General features: G+C 41.2%; 1 protein-coding gene across 1 annotated transcript in view; it reads left to right on the top strand.

Moving 5' to 3' along the window:
* Positions 1 to 18,755, top strand: part of LOC137427250 (uncharacterized) — a 42,371-nt gene extending 23,616 nt beyond the window's left edge. The window contains exons 4-6 of the mRNA XM_068116598.2: positions 6,648 to 6,715; positions 16,962 to 17,137; positions 17,301 to 18,755. Coding sequence (XP_067972699.2) covers positions 6,648 to 6,715; positions 16,962 to 17,137; positions 17,301 to 17,558 — 502 coding nt within the window. The 3' untranslated portion in view covers positions 17,559 to 18,755. The remainder of the gene's footprint in view (positions 1 to 6,647; positions 6,716 to 16,961; positions 17,138 to 17,300) is intronic.
* Positions 18,756 to 21,843: the final 3,088 nt, after the last annotated feature.

Here is a 21,843-nt window from a genome sequence, read left to right as displayed (position 1 = left end):
TTTCATGTAAATAGAGGGGGGGATTGTCACCGTACTCGCAAGCCGTTCGCTTTGGCTTTGCGAATGGACCAAACCATTTCATGTAAATAGAGGGGGGGATTGGCCTATACACAGCCTCTCTGGATGTTAACGGGCACGCACAGGCACGCACGTACGGGCACGCCCTAGTGATTTATAATGACGTTATCATGCAAACATAGAGAAAACACTGAGTAAGTACAAGATAATTATTATCATGTATGATTTATAATAACGTTATCATGCAAACATAGACAAAACACTGAGTAATTACGATGCAATTATTATCATGTATGATTTATAATAACGTTATCATGCAAACAGAGAGAAAACACTGAGTAAGTACGATGCAATTATTATCATGTATGATTTATAATAACGTTATCATGCAAACATAGAAAAAACACTGAGTAATTACGATGCAATTATTATCATGTATGATTTATAATAACGTTATCATGCAAACAAAGAGAAAACACTGAGTAATTATGATGCAATTATTATAATGTATGATTTATAATGACGTTATCATGCAAACAAAGAGAAAACACTGAGTAATTACGATGCAATTATTATAATGTATTATTTATAATAACGTTATCATGCAAACATAGAGAAAACACTGAGTAATTACAAGATAATTATTATAATGTATGATTTATAATAACGTTATCATGCAAACATAGAGAAAACTTCTCTTCTTCTTTTTATCTTCTTATCATACATTATACATAGAGAAAAATTATTATCTTCTTCTTTTTTTGCAATTGTTTTTATGTTTTGCTATGCATTATGTTTTGCACTCTGTCAAAGCGTCTTTGGGCTTCCTGAAAAGCGCTATATAAAATAAATGCATTATTATCATTATTATTATTATTATTATTAAAACACAGAGTAATTATGATGCAATTATTATAATGTATGATTTATAATGACGTTATCATGCAAACATAGAGAAAACTGAGTAATTACGATGCAATTATTATAATGTATGATTTATAATAACGTTATCATGCAAACATAGAGAAAACACTGAGTAATTACAAGATAATTATTATAATGTATGATTTATAATAACGTTATCATGCAAAGATAGAGAAAACACAGAGTAATTATGATGCAATTATTATAATGTATGATTTATAATGACGTTATCATGCAAACATAGAGAAAACTCAGTAATTACGATGCAATTATTATAATGTATGATTTATAATAACGTTATCATGCAAACAAAGAGAAAACAGAGTAATTACAAGATAATTATTATCATGTATGATTTATAATAACGTTGTCATGCAAACAAAGAGAAAACACAGACTAATTTCAATATATTTGTTTTAATGTATGATTTATAATAACGTTATCATGCAAACAAAGAGAAAACACACAGTAATTATGATGCAATTATTATAATGTATGATTTATAATAACGTTATCATGCAAACATAGAGAAAACACTGAGTAAGTACAAGATAATTATTATCATGTATGATTTATAATAACGTTATCATGCAAACATAGACAAAACATTGAGTAATTACGATGCAATTATTATCATGTATGATTTATAATAACGTTATCATGCAAACAAAGAGAAAACACTGAGTAATTATGATGCAATTATTATAATGTATGATTTATAATGATGTTATCATGCAAACAAAGAGAAAAGACTGAGTAATTACGATGCAATTATTATAATGTATTATTTATAATAACGTTATCATGCAAACATAGAGAAAACACTGAGTAATTACAAGATAATTATTATAATGTATGATTTATAATAACGTTATCATGCAAACATAGAGAAAACACAGAGTAATTATGATGCAATTATTATAATGTATGATTTATAATGACGTTATCATGCAAACATAGAGAAAACTCAGTAATTACGATGCAATTATTATAATGTATGATTTATAATAACGTTATCATGCAAACAAAGAGAAAACAGAGTAATTACAAGATAATTATTATCATGTATGATTTAAAATAATGTTGTCATGCAAACAAAGAGAAAACACGGACTAATTTCAATATATTTGTTATAATGTATGATTTATAATAACGTTATCATGCAAACAAAGAGAAAACACACAGTAATTATGATGCAATTATTATAATGTATGATTTATAATAATGTTATCATGCAAACAGAGAGAAAACACTGAGTAATTACGATGCAATTATTATAATGTATGATTTATAATAACCTTATCATGCAAACAAAGAGAAAACACAGAGTAATTACAATATATTTGTTATAATGTATGATTTATAATGACGTTATCATGCAAACATAGAGAAAACGCTGAGTAAGTACAAGATAATAATTATCATGTATGATTTATAATAACGTTATCATGCAAACATAGACAAAACACTGAGTAATTACGATGCAATTATTATAATGTATGATTTATAATAACGTCATCATGCAAACATAGAGAAAACACTGAGTAATTACGATGCAATTATTATAATGTATGATTTATAATAACGTTATCATGCAAACATAGAGAAAACATTGAGTAATTACGATGCAATTATTATCATGTATGATTTATAATAACGTTATCATGCAAACAAAGAGAAAACACAGAGTAATTACAATATATTGTTATAATGTATGATTTATAATAACGTTATCATGCAAACATAGAGAAAACACTGAGTAATTACGATGCAGTTATTATCATGTATGATTTATAATAACGTTATCATGCAAACATAGAGAAAACACTGAGTAAGTACGATGCAATTATTATCATGTATGATTTTTAATAACGTTATCATGCAAACAAAGAGAAAACACTGAGTAATTACGATGCAATTATTATAATGTATGATTTATAATAACGTTATCATGCAAACACAGATAAAACACTTGAGTAATTACAATGCAATCTTACTATAATTCACCAAATGTCCGTCCGTTTGTCTGTCTGTCCGTTCGAAGGTACCGCAAAAACGGCTGAACCGATCGCAACGATATTTTGGGTGGGTAATCCGGGGACCCCCTGGAGTAAAATAGGCTGTATTGTTTTCCCAATTTCAGCTTTGGTCTCAGCATTTTCAGGTTTGGACTCCCGCATTACGTTATTTTCCTGGGTACCGCACAAACGGCTGCACCGATTGCAACCTGATGAATGAAAACACACAGTTAAAAATAATGACCTCGGACAAAGACCTTTTATAAGGACATGGGTTGAATCCCTGCTTGAGAGAATGCCAACCCCCTCCCTGCCACCACGGTCATCTCTCCAACTCACAATCCCACGAGATATGCGGAAAGGACTACCCAAAACCAATTATCTTATTTTTGATTCGTATATAAACATAATTAAAGGTAAATAATGACCTCTGCCAAAGTTCAAATGACGTGGGTCTAATCTCTACATGAGAGAATTCCACATAGCTATTTGGGCGGTGTATAAGCTAACAGATCGCTGTCTCCATTGATCTTGCCAAGGCCGTAACACCTATCGGCTCAAAATTATTTTAACTGTTGACTTGGTAGTTTTTACAATGAAGGAAACACATATCGGGAGTACAAACTACATCGCGTTTGTGAATGTGACAGCTCTGAGGCGTCTTTCGCTTCGCATCGAATTATTCATTACATTCATTCATTCATTGAATGATCATTACGCTCATTCTTGCGCTCATTAAACGTTCATTGAACATTAAACGTTCATTAAACGATTACGAAAATGAAAACGAAAAACATTACGAAATTACGTTCACACCGTCACATCAAAGACTACCGTGAACACAAACATCGTCGCAACATCGTCACAATGAAAACATCGTCACAAATGTTACGTTACGTAATTCAAACCGTGAACACATCGAATATGGGAGAGCCCATTCCCCAAACGATTTGTTTTCTCTGGTACGTGTTTCTGGGCGGGTACCGTTTCAGATAAACCGGTAAAATGCCTCCCAAACGGAAATCTTCATGAACGAAAACGTCCAAGGAAGCTGTTGCAAGAAAGAAGGCCAGGCTGATGATTTGCGTGTGATATGATTTAACGGATGTTTATATAAATCGTTTAAAATAAAAAAGCCTTCAATTTCTGATATTTTCTCTTTTCATTTGGGCCTCGCAATTGAAGCCCCGCCCATAGGGCGGGTACCGTTGCTAGTTATTACAATGTATGATTTATAATAACGTTATCATGCAAACATAGAGAAAACACATAGTAATTACAATATAATTATTATAATGTAGGATATAATTTACACGTTATAATGTATGATATCATTTACACGTCATAATGTATGATATCATTTACATGTTATAATGTATGATATCATTTACACGTCATAATGTATGATATCATTTACACATTATAATGTATGATATCATTTACACGTTATAATGTATGACATCATTTACACGTTATCATGAATGATATCATTTGCACGTTATCATGTATAATATCATTTACACGTTATCATGAATGACATCATTTACACGTTATAATGTATGATGTCATTTACACGTTATAATGTATGATATCATTTACACGTTATCATGAATGATATCATTTGCACGTTATCATGTATAATATCATTTACACGTTATCATGAATGATATCATTTACACGTTATCATGTATAATATCATTTACACGTTATCATGTATGATATCATTTACACGTTATAATGTACGATATCATTTACATGTTATAATGCATGATATTATTTACACGTTATGAATGATATCATTTACACGTTGTCATGTATAATATAATTTACACGTTATCATGTATGATATCATTTAAACGTTATCATGTATGATATCATTTACACATTATAATGTATGATATAATTTACATGTTATCATGTGTGACATCATTTACACGTTATAATGTATGACATCATTTACACGTTATAATGTATGATATCATTTACACGTTATAATGTATGATATCATTTACATGTTATCATGTATGATATCATTTACATGTTATCATGTATGGTATCATTTACACGTTATCATGTATGATATAATTTACATGTTATCACGTGTGATATCATTTACACATTATCATGTGTCATATCATTTACACGTTATAATGTATGATATCATTAACACATCATGTATGATATAATTTACACGTTGTAATGTATGATATCATTTACATGTTATAATGTATGATATCATTTACACATTATCATGTATGATATCATTTACACATTATCATGTATGATATCATTTACACGTTTTCATGTATAATATCATTTACACGTTATCATGTATGCTATCATTTACACATTATCATGTATGATATCATTTAGACGTTATCATGTATAATATCATTTACACGTTATCATGTATGATATCATTTACACGTTATAATGTATATCATTTACACGTTATAATGTATGATATCATTTACACGTTATCATGTGTGATATAATTTACACATTATCATGTATGATATCATTTACATGTTATAATGTATGATATCATTTACATGTTATAATGTATGATACCATTTACATGTTAAAATGTATGATATAATTTACATGTTATAATGTATGATATCATTTACATGTTATAATGTATGATATAATTTACACGTTATCATGTATGATATCATTTACATGTTATAATGTATGATATCATTTCCACATTATCATGTATGATATCATTTACACGTTATAATGTATGATATCATTTACACGTTATCATGTATATCATTTACACGTTATGTATGATATCATTTCCACGTTATCATGAATGATATCATTTACACGTTACAATGTATGATATCATTTACACGTTATCATGAATGATATCATTTCCACGTTATCATGTATGATATCATTTACACGTTATCATGTATAATATAATTTACATGTTATCATGTATGATATCATTTACACATTATAATGAATATCATTTACACGTTATAATGTATGATATCATTTAGACGTTATAATGAATGATATCATTTACACGTTATCATGTATAATATAATTTACACGTTATCATGTATGATATCATTTACATGTTATAATGTACATCATTTACATGTTGTAATGCATGATATCATTTACACGTTATCATGAATGATATGATTTTCACGTTATCATGTATGATATCATTTATACGTTATAATGTATGATATCATTTACACGTTATCATGTATGATATCATTTACACGTTATAATGTATAATATCATTTACACGTTATCATGTGTGATACCATTTACACGTTATCATGTATGATATCATTTACACGTTATAATGTATGATATCATTTACACGTTATCATGTGTGATATCATTTACACGTTATAATGTATAATATCATTTACATGGTATCTTGAATGATATCATTTACACGTTATCATGTATGATATCATTTACACGTTATAATGTATGATATCATTTACACGTTATAATGTATGATATCATTTACACGTTATCATGTATGATATCATTTACACGTTATAATGTATGATATCATTTACACGTTATAATGTACTTCCACACACATGCACATACATTTTAATGAATGACTTGCTGCCATAATTGTATCCTTTTTCCATTCACTTATCCTAAGACATCCTAACATGGCGTTTCCTGTTCGTCCTTGAATCACAGAGATGTGGATGATTATGTTCAACCATTACCAGCGACAGATGAAGAAATCCGCTCACAGCTCCGCACAGGTAACGATGAGGATTACCTGGCTTCATCAGATTACGCATTGTCACAGTCATTATTGTGATGCTGAACAAGGAAAAGAGGGGAAAATGAGAAATGTGGTGGTAGCTGGAGACGGTTATGTAAATTAGAAAGGGGGAATGGTAGTGTGATGGAGAGGGGGAATGGTAGTGTGATAGAGAGGGGGAATGGTAGTGTGATAGTGAGGGGGAATGGTAGTATGATGGAGAGGGGGAATGGTAGTATGATGGAGAGGGGGAATGGTAGTATGATGGAGAGGGGGAATGGTAGTATGATGGAGAGGGGGAATGGTAGTATGATGGAGAGGGGGAATGGTAGTATGATAGCGAGGGGGAATGGTAGTATGATGGAGAGGGGGAATGGTAGTATGATGGAGAGGGGGAATGGTAGTATTATAGTGAGGGGGAATGGTAGTATGATAGAGAGGGGGAATGGTAGTGTGATAGAGAGGGGGAATGGTAGTGTGATGGAGAGGGGGAATGGTAGTGTGATGGAGAGGGGGAATGGTAGTGTGATAGAGACGGGGAATGGTAGTATGATAGTGAGGGGGAATGGTAGTATGATAGCGAGGGGGAATGGTAGTGTGATGGAGAGGGGGAATGGTAGTATGACAGCGAGGGGGAATGGTAGTATGATGGAGAGGGGGAATGGTAGTGTGATGGAGAGGGGGAATGGTAGTGTGATGGAGAGGGGGAATGGTAGTATGATGGAGAGCGGGAATGGTAGTGTGATAGAGAGGGGGAATGGTAGTATGATGGAGAGGGGGAATGGTAGTATGATGGAGAGGGGGAATGGTAGTATGATAGAGAGGGGGAATGGTAGTGTGATGGAGAGGGGGAATGGTAGTGTAATGGAGAGGGGGAATGGTAGTGTGATGGAGAGGGGGAATGGTAGTGTGATGGAGAGGGGGAATGGTAGTATGATGGCGAGGGGGAATGGTAGTATGATAGCGAGGGGGAATGGTAGTATGATGGAGAGGGGGAATGGTAGTATGATGGAGAGGGGGAATGGTAGTATGATGGAGCGGGGGAATGGTAGTATGATAGAGAGGGGGAATGGTAGTATGATGGAGAGGGGGAATGGTAGTATGATGGAGAGGGGGAATGGTAGTGTGATGGAGAGGGGGTATGGTAGTATGATGGAGAGGGGGAATGGTAGTGTGATAGAGAGGGGGAATGGTAGTATGATGGAGAGGGGGAATGGTAGTGTGATGGAGAGGGGGAATGGTAGTGTGATGGAGAGGGGGGATGGTGGTGTGATGGAGAGGGGGAATGGTAGTATGATGGAGAGGGGGAATGGTAGTATTATAGTGAGGGGGAATGGTAGTATGATAGAGAGGGGGAATGGTAGTGTGATAGAGAGGGGGAATGGTAGTGTGATGGAGAGGGGGAATGGTAGTGTAATGGAGAGGGGGAATGGTAGTGTGATGGAGAGGGGGAATGGTAGTGTGATGGAGAGGGGGAATGGTAGTATGATAGCGAGGGGGAATGGTAGTATGATGGAGAGGGGGAATGGTAGTGTGATGGAGAGGGGGAATGGTAGTGTGATGGAGAGGGGGAATGGTAGTATGATGGAGAGCGGGAATGGTAGTGTGATAGAGAGGGGGAATGGTAGTATGATGGAGAGGGGGAATGGTAGTATGATGGAGAGGGGGAATGGTAGTATGATAGAGAGGGGGAATGGTAGTGTGATGGAGAGGGGGAATGGTAGTATGATAGAAAGGGCGAATGGTAGTATGATAGAGAGGGGGAATGGTAGTATGATAGTGACAGGGAATGGTAGTGTGATGGAGAGGGGGAATGGTAGTATGATAGCGAGGGGGAATGGTAGTATGATAGCGAGGGGGAATGGTAGTATGATGGAGAGGGGGAATGGTAGTATGATAGAGAAGGGGGAATGGTAGTATGATGGAGAGGGGGAATGGTAGTATGATAGAAAGGGCGAATGGTAGTATGATAGAGAGGGGGAATGGTAGTGTGATGGAGAGGGGGAATGGTAGTATGATAGAGAGGGGGAATGGTAGTATGATGGAGAGGGGGAATGGTAGTATGATAGGGAGGGGGAATGGTAGTGTGATGGAGAGGGGGAATGGTAGTATGATAGAGGGGGAATGGTAGTATGATAGCGAGGGCGAATGGTAGTATGATAGAGAGGGGGAATGGTAGTGTGATGGAGAGGGGGAATGGTAGTATGACAGCGAGGGGGAATGGTAGTATGATAGTGAGGGGGAATGGTAGTATGATGGAGAGGGGGAATGGTAGTATGATAGAGAGGGGGAATGGTAGTATGATGGAGAGGGGGAATGGTAGTATGATGGAGAGGGGGAATGGTAGTATGATGGAGAGGGGGAATGGTAGTATGATGGAGAGGGGGAATGGTAGTATGATGGAGAGGGGGAATGGTAGTATGATAGCGAGGGGGAATGGTAGTATGATGGAGAGGGGGAATGGTAGTATGATGGAGAGGGGGAATGGTAGTATTATAGTGAGGGGGAATGGTAGTATGATAGAGAGGGGGAATGGTAGTGTGATAGAGAGGGGGAATGGTAGTGTGATGGAGAGGGGGAATGGTAGTGTGATGGAGAGGGGGAATGGTAGTGTGATAGAGACGGGGAATGGTAGTATGATAGTGAGGGGGAATGGTAGTATGATAGCGAGGGGGAATGGTAGTGTGATGGAGAGGGGGAATGGTAGTATGACAGCGAGGGGGAATGGTAGTATGATGGAGAGGGGGAATGGTAGTGTGATGGAGAGGGGGAATGGTAGTGTGATGGAGAGGGGGAATGGTAGTATGATGGAGAGCGGGAATGGTAGTGTGATAGAGAGGGGGAATGGTAGTATGATGGAGAGGGGGAATGGTAGTATGATGGAGAGGGGGAATGGTAGTATGATAGAGAGGGGGAATGGTAGTGTGATGGAGAGGGGGAATGGTAGTGTAATGGAGAGGGGGAATGGTAGTGTGATGGAGAGGGGGAATGGTAGTGTGATGGAGAGGGGGAATGGTAGTATGATGGCGAGGGGGAATGGTAGTATGATAGCGAGGGGGAATGGTAGTATGATGGAGAGGGGGAATGGTAGTATGATGGAGAGGGGGAATGGTAGTATGATGGAGCGGGGGAATGGTAGTATGATAGAGAGGGGGAATGGTAGTATGATGGAGAGGGGGAATGGTAGTATGATGGAGAGGGGGAATGGTAGTGTGATGGAGAGGGGGTATGGTAGTATGATGGAGAGGGGGAATGGTAGTGTGATAGAGAGGGGGAATGGTAGTATGATGGAGAGGGGGAATGGTAGTGTGATGGAGAGGGGGAATGGTAGTGTGATGGAGAGGGGGAATGGTGGTGTGATGGAGAGGGGGAATGGTAGTATGATGGAGAGGGGGAATGGTAGTATTATAGTGAGGGGGAATGGTAGTATGATAGAGAGGGGGAATGGTAGTGTGATAGAGAGGGGGAATGGTAGTGTGATGGAGAGGGGGAATGGTAGTGTAATGGAGAGGGGGAATGGTAGTGTGATGGAGAGGGGGAATGGTAGTGTGATGGAGAGGGGGAATGGTAGTATGATAGCGAGGGGGAATGGTAGTATGATGGAGAGGGGGAATGGTAGTGTGATGGAGAGGGGGAATGGTAGTGTGATGGAGAGGGGGAATGGTAGTATGATGGAGAGCGGGAATGGTAGTGTGATAGAGAGGGGGAATGGTAGTATGATGGAGAGGGGGAATGGTAGTATGATGGAGAGGGGGAATGGTAGTATGATAGAGAGGGGGAATGGTAGTGTGATGGAGAGGGGGAATGGTAGTATGATAGAAAGGGCGAATGGTAGTATGATAGAAAGGGCGAATGGTAGTATGATAGTGACAGGGAATGGTAGTGTGATGGAGAGGGGGAATGGTAGTATGATAGCGAGGGGGAATGGTAGTATGATAGCGAGGGGGAATGGTAGTATGATGGAGAGGGGGAATGGTAGTATGATAGAGAAGGGGGAATGGTAGTATGATGGAGAGGGGGAATGGTAGTATGATAGAAAGGGCGAATGGTAGTATGATAGAGAGGGGGAATGGTAGTGTGATGGAGAGGGGGAATGGTAGTATGATAGAGAGGGGGAATGGTAGTATGATGGAGAGGGGGAATGGTAGTATGATAGGGAGGGGGAATGGTAGTGTGATGGAGAGGGGGAATGGTAGTATGATAGAGGGGGAATGGTAGTATGATAGCGAGGGCGAATGGTAGTATGATAGAGAGGGGGAATGGTAGTGTGATGGAGAGGGGGAATGGTAGTATGACAGCGAGGGGGAATGGTAGTATGATAGTGAGGGGGAATGGTAGTATGATGGAGAGGGGGAATGGTAGTGTGATGGAGAGGGGGAATGGTAGTGTGATGGAGAGGGGGAATGGTAGTATGATGGAGAGCGGGAATGGTAGTGTGATAGAGAGGGGGAATGGTCGTATGATGGAGAGGGGGAATGGTAGTATGATGGAGAGGGGGAATGGTAGTATGATAGAGAGGGGGAATGGTAGTGTGATGGAGAGGGGGAATGGTAGTGTAATGGAGAGGGGGAATGGTAGTGTGATGGAGAGGGGGAATGGTAGTGTGATGGAGAGGGGGAATGGTAGTATGATAGCGAGGGGGAATGGTAGTATGATGGAGAGGGGGAATGGTAGTATGATAGTGACGGGGAATGGTAGTGTGACAGAGGGGGAATGGTAGTGTGACAGAGGGGGAATGGTAGTATGATAGAGAGGGGGAATGGTAGTATGATAGAGAGGGGGAATGGTAGTATGATAGAGAGGGGGAATGGTTGTATGATAGAGAGGGGGAATGGTTGTATGATAGAGAGGGGGAATGGTAGTATGATAGAGAGGGGGAATGGTAGTATGATAGAGAGGGGGAATGGTAGTATGATAGGGAGGGGGAATGGTAGTATGATAGAGAGGGGGAATGGTAGTATGATAGAGAGGGGGAATGGTAGTATGATAGAGAGGGGGAATGGTAGTATGATAGAGAGGGGGAATGGTAGTATGATAGAGAGGGGGAATGGTAGTATGATAGAGAGGGGGAATGGTAGTATGATAGAGAGGGGGAATGGTAGTATGATAGTGACAGGGAATGGTAGTATGATAGAGAGGGGGAATGGTAGTATGATAGAGAGGGGGAATGGTAGTATGATAGTGAGGGGGAATGGTAGTATGATAGAGAGGGGGAATGGTAGTATGATAGGGAGGGGGAATGGTAGTATGATAGTGACAGGGAATGGTAGTATGATAGAGAGGGGGAATGGTAGTATGATAGAGAGGGGGAATGGTAGTATGATAGAGAGGGGGAATGGTAGTATGATAGAGAGGGGGAATGGTAGTATGATAGTGACAGGGAATGGTAGTATGATAGAGAGGGGGAATGGTAGTATGATAGAGAGGGGGAATGGTAGTATGATAGTGAGGGGGAATGGTAGTATGATAGAGAGGGGGAATGGTAGTATGATAGGGAGGGGGAATGGTAGTATGATAGAGAGGAGGAATGGTAGTATGATAGAGAGGGGGAATGGTAGTATGATAGAGAGGGGGAATGGTAGTATGATAGAGAGGGGGAATGGTAGTATGATAGAGAGGGGGAATGGTAGTATGATAGTGACAGGGAATGGTAGTGTGACAGCGGGGGAATGGTAGTATGATAGAGAGGGGGAATGGTAGTATGATAGAGAGGGGGAATGGTAGTATGATGGAGAGGGGGAATGGTAGTATGATGGAGAGGGGGAATGGTAGTATGATGGAGAGGGGGAATGGTAGTATGATGGAGAGGGGGAATGGTAGTATGATGGAGAGGGGGAATGGTAGTATGATAGAGAGGGGGAATGGTAGTATGATAGAGAGGGGGAATGGTAGTGTGATGGAGAGGGGGAATGGTCGTATGATAGAGAGGGGGAATGGTAGTATGATAGTGAGGGGGAATGGTAGTATGATGGAGAGGGGGAATGGTAGTATGATAGTGAGGGGGAATGGTAGTGTGATAGAGGGGGGGAATGGTAGTGTGATGGAGAGGGGGAATGGTAGTATGATAGTGAGGGTGAATGGTAGTATGATGCAGAGGGGGAATGGTAGTATGATGCAGAGGGGGAATGGTAGTGTGATGGAGAGGGGGAATGGTAGTATGATGGAGAGGGGGAATGGTAGTGTGATGGAGAGGGGGAATGGTAGTATGATAGTGAGGGTGAATGGTAGTATGATGCAGAGGGGGAATGGTAGTGTGATAGCGAGGGGGAATGGTAGTATGATAGTGAGGGGGAATGGTTGTGTGATAGAGAGGGGGAATGGTAGTATGATAGAGAGGGGGAATGGTAGTATGATAGAGAGGGGGAATGGTAGTATGATAGAGAGGGGGAATGGTAGTATGATAGAGAGGGGGAATGGTAGTATGATAGAGAGGGGGAATGGTAGTATGATAGAGAGGGGGAATGGTAGTATGATGGAGAGGGGGAATGGTAGTATGATAGAGAGGGGGAATGGTAGTATGATAGAGAGGGGGAATGGTGGTATGATAGAGAGGGGGAATGGTAGTATGATAGAGAGGGGTATGGTAGTATAATCGAGAGGCGGAATGGTAGTATGATAGAGAGGGGGAATGGTAGTGTGATTGAGAGGAAAGGGGGGAATGGTAGTGTGATATAGATGGGGGAATTGTAGTGTAATATAGAGGAGAGGGGGGAATGGTAGTGTAATATAGAGGAGAGGGGGGAATGGTAGTGTAATATAGAGGAGAGGGGGGAATGGTAGTGTAATATAGAGGAGAGGGGGAATGGTAGTGTGATCGAGAGGGGGAATGGTGGTGTAATATAGAGGAGAGGGGGAATGGTAGTGTGATCGAGAGGGGGAATGGTGGTGTAATATAGAGGAGAGGGGGAATGGTGGTGTAATATAGAGGAGAGGGGGAATGGTAGTGTGATATAGAGGAGAGGAGGGAATGGTAGTGTGATATGGAGGGGGGAATAGTAGTGCGATATAGAGGAGGGATCTTATTGTGATTATGGAGGGGGAATTGAAGTGTGATATTGAGGGGGAAATGGTAGAGTGGGGTGAGGGGGGGGGGGGGGGGAAGGAATATGAAGGAGATTTGGCATCTTTGTGTAATAGAGAAGGAAAATTGTTGAATTTGGGATATGAGAAGTTGGGGAGGAAACAGCTAAAAATTCACCACTTTTGCTTACGTAACATTTATATGGCAGTGGATTGAATGGATCTGAGGCCTGGACAATGTGCACCTCTTCATGACAACCCAGCCAGCATGTCCAGCGAGGGCCCTTGTGGGTCCCAAGTGTGTCCCCCCCAAGTATGCTCCAGCTGGATTTGTCCATAGGCACCACCCGGGGGCCAACTGGTTTAGCCCACATAGGCAGGGCATGGGCTTTTCGTGGGCTACCCCGTGTGGGCTGGGCATGGGCTTTTCGTGAGCTACCCCATATAGGCTGGACATAGTATTTGCATGGGATATACATGGATTTTTCCTGGGCCTCAGGTGAATGTAGATAGGGTGTAACTAAATCCATTATTATTAGCTGCAACATCACATCTGCTTTACTGTCAGTAGAAATATCGAATGGAGTGTATTTTAGAGAGGTTTTTATCTTGAAGTGATCTTAAAGAACATCCAAACTTGGATCTGTCCAAACAAGCTAATAATGGTAAATACTTCAACAATTCAATGGTGTTCCTGTGGTATTTGAAATGTCTGGGAACATCTTGCTGAAGTATTCCTGCTTCTAGAATACCAAGGGTGTGAACCTCTGAAAGTTTGACAAAGATAAGATCCGTTCACCCATCCCTGAGAAAAATGGCCACGCACACACACACACTTACACACACACACATACACACACACATACACAGACATACACACACACACACACACACACACACACACACATACACACACACACACACATACACACACATACACAGACATACACACACACACACACACACACACACACACACACACACACACATAGACAGACACACACACACAGACAGACACACAGACACACACACAGACAGACACACAGACACACACACAGACAGACACAAACACACACAGACAGAAACAAACACACACACACACACACACACACACATACACAAAAACGCATACAGACACACACACAGACAGACACAAAACACACACGATTGCGCTGGCCGTGCCTCCAAAGCCGGATCATTCAAAAGGGCCGAAGTGGTTGCGTATAATTTACGTTGACTGTCTGATCGATACTTCAGGCAACAACAAATTCACGTTTAAAAACTGTTGTTTGACTGGTCATGATACTGTTGTTTGTTGTTTGACTGTTTTTGACTGGTCATGATAACACGTTGACTGCCAGCTACTGTAGTACACGCTTGTACTTAAATCAGGATCAATTCGCAGAGTTAATCACCAATGGAAATATCACCGTCGTACCGTTTTCAAAGTGAGCCGTAAACATTGACGTCCCTTGATCCGATTTGGCGCCCACCGTAAATAATAATAATAATAATAATAATGCATTTATTTTGTATAGCGCTTTTCATGAAGCCCAAAGACGCTTTGACAGAGTGCAAAACATAATGCATAACAAAACATGAAAACAACAATTGCAAAAATACAAGAATCAATAGGGAAATATTTAAAGCAAAAGGAGGGAGAAGGAGAAGTGATAGTCAGGGGTTAAATGCTGTGGGTTGAATGTTGAATGCAGTGCTGAACAGGTGGGTCTTGAGTGATGTTTTGAATGTGGTGAGTGAGGAGGAGTCTCTGATGGTGTGAGGTAGTGAGTTCCAGAGGGTGGGAGCAGTGATGGAGAAGGCCCTGTCCCCCCATGATCTGAATTTGGTCCGGATGGGGGGGGGGCTCAGGAGGTTGGTACCAGCAGAGCGGAGGTTGCGGGTGGGAGTGTGTCTGGAGAGGAGGTCAGCCAGGTAGGATGGGGCCAGGTTATGGAGGGCTTTGTAGGTCAAGAGGAGGATTTTGTACTGGATTCTCTGGGAGATGGGGAGCCAGTGAAGCTTGTAAAGGACGGGGGTGATGTGGTCACGGGACCGGGAATGGGTGAGTAGACGGGCAGCGGAGTTCTGAATGTATTGGAGTTTATTGGTGATTGTTGAGGGTGAACCATAGAGGAGGCTATTGCAGTAGTCCAGACGGGAGGTGATGAAGGCGTGGATGAGGGTTTCTGCAGCCGTGGAGGAGAGGGATGAGCGGAGACGGGCGATGTTTTTCAGGTGAAAGAAGGCTGTCTTTGTGATCTGTTTAGTGTATTTGTCGAAGGAGAGGGTTTGGTCAAAGATGACGCCAAGATTCCGGATGAGAGGGGAGGTGGATACTGGGATACCGTCGATGTTGAGGGCAAAGTTATGGGTGGATTTTGTGAGCGTTTTTGGGCCAATGATGATTATTTCAGATTTAATCTCGCGAGATTACGCCAGAAAAAAAAGTGGGATTACAGGAGACTTGACGTCACTCCGTCTGAATAATCATTCACCTCACTCCGCTCACAAACCACAGAAGTCAATTCTCGTGCGTGTTAACTTACATAGACACAGTAACATGCATGTTAACTTACATAGACACAGTAACATGCGTGTTAACTTACATAGACACAGTGACATGCGTGTTAACTTACATAGACACAATAACATGCATGTTAACTTACATAGACACAGTAACATGCGTGTTAACTTACATAGACACAGTAACATGTATATCGCTTAATTTGTTTTTGTTGTTGTTATAAAAACAGCTTTCACAGTTGAAACAACAGCAGGCACTCGATTTTAATATGATTCTTAAATAATACAATACAGTATACAGAAGATATATATAGCTGCCATTTATAAAACTTCTGAAATGAACATTGGCTTGGCCCACCTGGGACCCATATAGGACCCTGTTCAAAGCCCACATCAGCCCACAGCACCTGTTTCCCAACTTGGCCCCAGGTGTGCGTGCTGGCTGGGAAGAGTGTCCTTTTTTAAATGTTCTTATGCAGTCGATGATTTGAGAGTTTGTATTTCATTACCAGGAAGGATGTTTAGGTGATGAATTCATCGAAATGTATTTACTCAATGAGGTCCACATGATGATTTAAGGTGTAAATGCATTTCCTTCGGTGTGTTTTCGCTAAACAGGTACCTAGTTTTGTTAAACACTTTTTCTGCTTGTGCCGAGCAAACAGGTGAGATGTAACGTGATGTGTCTGATGACGCAGAAGGCAAGTTCCAGGTGAGGTTGGAGAGTGCTGGAGAGGCCCTGAAGGAACTGCAGCATCAACATTTTGTTCTGTCAGTTGAACAAGACGGCCTGAGAATTCTGACCTCGGATCCTCACCATCACTGCTTGTTTTCTTGGCCTTTCGAAATCATCAAGCGCTTTGGACATCGCCAGGTTACAACTACAAGCAATTCGTATCGTCATCACATTTTCTACTCCTCCCTTTATCACCCTGCCTTATTCACGAGCTCCTCACCACTCTTTCCATCTTCGTCAAGGTCTTCTAAACTACTCGATGTCGGCATTGGCTCTGACGCATCTCGCCCTTGTTTTCCAGGATATATTCTATGTGGAACTGGGTCGGGCAAACCCACAAGGCCCCGTTTCTGCAATTTTCAACCTAGATAATCCTTTGGACCTCTTTCGGCTAGTCCAGGACTACATTGCCATCAACATACCTATGAAGCAACCATTGCCAACGTGTCGACCCTATTTAACACCGTTATCCCCCAACGGCTCCGACAGCGATGATTACAACCATCCATATGACCATTTCTCACCTGAACACACTGAGAGCTTTGACCAGTGTAACTAACCTCAGGAAGAGCGAACATAACTTGGACTGGACGAATGAGCAGTTTTTAGAATCTTGAATTTGATTCCATACAAGCTGAGGATTTTCTGGGGAATGTTCACCATGCTACTGATTGCGACCTCCCACATGTGCTGTTGGTGACCTCAGGTTCTTCAAAGGCTCTGGAGTGATGATCTCTGGAGTTTGGATTTGATCAGCAAATGCACAATGAGGGCTCGACGTGCTCCATTCTTCTGGGCAATCCAACCTATTTATTGCACAGTTGGTTTGATTCATACAACGAGGATACAGGAAGGGAAGGAGGAAAAATTTTCCCGTGCAAACAGTGCTTCATTACCTCAGTGTTGCACAGGTAAAAAAATGAAATTGTAATAGTTGTAATACCCTCTGCCACCATCACCAGTTGGCGCTACATGGTACACATTTACATGGAGAATTGACGCCCCTCTCCCGGTCCCCCACACCCCTGAATGAGCTATCCAAGTGTTTATAGCTGGAGTACCCGGCATTGCTGAAGCAAAAAAGAAACATTAACATGTTTGAAATGAGGGCAAATATAATGGAAAAGCAATTACATCCAAATCAGAATCCATCACAAATGTCAAATCATCATTTTACCTTTTCGTTGAATATATGCTGCTGAATGTGCCGGTCATCAGGTTTTCAGTTAAGAATGATGACGTTCAGGAAGAAGAAGAAGAAGCCTTACCACCAACTTCGACCGCTTCCGGAATTGTTTTATTATCAGTGTTCAAATCTCTGGTGATTGTTTTGTATTTATTTGTAGTTTTGTAGTTTTGTTTTGTAATCTCGCAAGGGGTCGTTTCGGCCGGGTCATAAAGACCCCCCTCAAACTGACTCTCCCGGTGCAAGTTAATTCTGGGGGGGGGGCGCATGTAGCGGTTACCGGAAGCATGACACAATCACCTTGCACCGGCCGATGACGTAACCGGCGGTGGTTACTTGCCCGGACTCACCCGGACGTGTCCGGACTTGCCTTGCCCGGGCGGACTCTCGATTTGCATACCACGCCCCGTTGAGAGGCGTGGCTGACTTATTTGCATACCACGCCCCGCCTGAGAGGCGTGGCTTTTGTGTGGTGAACTTTTGATATAAATTGCCACCCGTGTTAATGGGCTATTCAGTGCTTTTGAGTTCTTTCGAGTTGAGCTAAAATAAATAGCTCAGTGAAACTTCGTTCCTGGTGTCGTCCATTTTGTCCGGCTTTATCGTGAGAGCATAGCTCCACAATAGCCCCTGTGATTTTAGTAATTTTGCTGTGAAGAGTTAAAGGCCGCCAGTTGGCCATCTTTAGTTGAATTGCAAAATAAAACAAAATTTTCTGCATATGTATACTCTCGCATATGTATACTTTGTGGCACGTTTTAACAAAATCGGTCCATGCTGTCAAGAAATGCAGGTTGGGGACACATTTAAGTAGCAAAATGGCCACCAGTCGGCCATCTTGGATCTGATCTTGAAAAAAGATGACGTGCATATATAAGCCCTCATTCATTAATACAAGCGTGACTCGGCGCACTCCGCGCACCTCACCACACGTCGTTTCAGAGGGATAGGCATCTTTGACCATTTCGGTGTCTTTTGTGTCTTCATGGTGTTTTGGGTCTTCAGGGCCATTTGGGTCTTCAGGGTCTTTTAGATCCTCTGGGCCTTGAAGGGTGTTTTGGGTCTTTGGGGTCTTCAGTGTCTTCAGGGGCTTTTGTGTCTTAAGGTTCTTTTGTTTCCTCTGGATCTTTAAGAGTCTTTGGGGGGTACTTCAGGGTATTTTGGGTCTAAATGGTCTTTAAGGGTCTTTGGGGTCTTCATGGTGTTTTGGGGTCTCGTGGGTCTACGGGGTCCTTTAGGTCTTTTGGGTATTTTGAGTCTTCAGGGTGTTTTGGGTATTCAGGGTGTTTTGGGTATTCGGGGTGTTTTGGGTCTTCGGGGCATTTGGGGTCTTCGGGGTGTTTGTGGTCTTCGGGGCATTTTGGATCTTCGGGGTGTTTTGGGTCTTCTGGGTGTTTTGGGTCTCCTGGGTGTTTTGGGTCTTAGGGGTGTTTTGGGTCTTTGGGGTATTTTGGGTCTTCGATGTCTTCTGTGCCATTTGGGTCTTCAGGGTCTTTTGGATCCTCTGGGCCTTTAAGGGTATTTTGGGTCTTTGGTGTGTTTTGGGTCTTCGGGCTCCTTGGGGTTTTCAGGGTCTTTTGGGGCTTCAGGGTGTTTTGAGTTTTCAGGGTGTTTTGGGTTTTTGGGGTCTTTTGGGTCTTTGGAGTCTTTTGGGTCTTCTCGGTCTTTGGGTCATCGGGGTGTTTTGTGTCATCGGGGTGTTTTGGGTCATCGGGGTGTTTTGGGTCATCGGGGTGTTTTGGGTCATCGGGGTGTTTTGGGTCATCGGGGTGTTTTGGGTCATCGGGGTGTTTTGGGTCATCGGGGTGTTTTGGGTCATCGGGGTGTTTTGGGTCATTGGGGTGTTTTGGTTCATCGGGGTGTTTTGGGTCATCGGGGTGTTTTGGGTCATCGGGGTGTTTTGGGTCATCGGGGTGTTTTGGGTCATCGGGGTGTTTTGGGTCTTCGGGGTGTTTTGGGTCTTTGGGTGTTTTGGGTCTTCGGGGTGTTTTGGGTCTTTGTGGTCTTTTGGGTTTTTAGGTATTCAGGGTCTTTTTGAGCCTCAGGGCCTTGAAGGGTATTTTGGGTGTTTGGGATCTTCAGGGTATTTTGGGTCTTCAGGGGTCTTGGTGGTCTGAAGGGTCTTGGGGGAATTAAAGGGTCGTCAAAGGTCTGAGGGGTCTCAGCAGTGTTAACGTAATTAAGAGGGTGGTAATTTGATTTGAAGAAGAAGAAGAAGACGTTTTCGTCGCATATAAACATAACGACATACATAACAACATGCATGATGACATAACGACATAACTTTGTATGTTTGCTCTATTATAATAAGATGTGTGCCAAGTTTGAGCAAGATCCGTAAATGCATGTCTGAGAAATGGTTGAGGACGTGTTCAATATCCGGATTTTTACAACTAAAATGGCCGCCAGTCTACCAGTCAGCCATCTTTGATCTGATTGCAAAATAAAGTAAGGTGCACGTATATGTCGTCATCAACTTTGCTTTTGCCAAGTATGAACAAAATTGGACCATGTATGGTCAATTAATGGTTGGAGACACGTTTAAGTAACAAAATGGCCACCAGGCGGCCATATTGGATCTGATCTGGATTTTAAAATGACAAGCATATGTAAGCCATCATTCATTATCTGTTTGCTAATTTTGAACAAAATCGGTGAATTAATGTCTGAGAAATAGGTGAGGACGTGTTCAATACTGAAGTTTTTTTTTTTGTTTTTTTTTAAACAAATAAATGGCCTCCAGTTGGCCATCTTTGATCGCACACAAAAAAAGATGTGCTTATGTACACCATCATGTATTGTCATTGTACCAAGTATGAACAAAATCGGTCCATATATCTCCAAGATATGGTTGCGGACGGACGGATGGACTAGAGCCCATCCATAAGCCCGTGTATCGGACCAAGTCCAACGGGGGCTAATAATATGTCCCCTCCCCAATAGTCTAGTAGGAAGACTAGGTCCCCCTGCACCCCCCGGAGATATACTTCTAATCAGTGTTTCTAGATTGGAAAAAATGTGTAGAAAATGACTAGCTATGGCCCCAAGCTGAAAAAATGTCCCACATACCATTTTTATGCAAATTACTGCTGCCATTATCAAAAAAACGATTTTTGACATATCTCAGCCAATATTGCAGATAATTGAAAAATGAAGGTGTCTAGACCCATGTTTTGAAGGGCATAGATCATGATAGAACTATTCATAACATGATTACATGTGTCTATGGTATACTAGTATGCATATTAATGCTGTAATTACAAAATAATCAGTTTTACAAATGATAAGGATACGTTAATACTGCAGATAACTTAACATGGTACATAAGGGGTCTAAACCCAGGTATTTTCAAGGTTAAATGTCAACAAGATGCTCCTGAGTCTTGCATAGGGGCGGGACATTGGCAGTAACATTGGTACCACTCAACTTTTCTTCCCACCATTGACTTTGTATTGCGAGAGATTTTCACTTGCTTATTTAAAGGTTTCTCACCCAGCCCACGTAAAATCTACCAACTCCTGCTGTTAACTCCCAAACATATTTTTTTATGTTATCCAATCACAGTGCAGAAATGACAGACTAGAGATCCAAATTAGTGCTGCTATAGCTGCCATTTTACATTTCCATCCATGTAACATGCGCGCTCGCGCGCTCGTAT

The sequence above is a fragment of the Myxine glutinosa genome, chromosome 5, assembly GCF_964187855.1.
Source record: "Myxine glutinosa chromosome 5, kmMyxGlut1.1, whole genome shotgun sequence".
NCBI lineage: Eukaryota > Metazoa > Chordata > Myxini > Myxiniformes > Myxinidae > Myxine > Myxine glutinosa.
The sequence above is the reverse complement of the archived record's forward strand: the minus strand, read 5'-3'. Positions and strand labels throughout refer to the sequence as shown.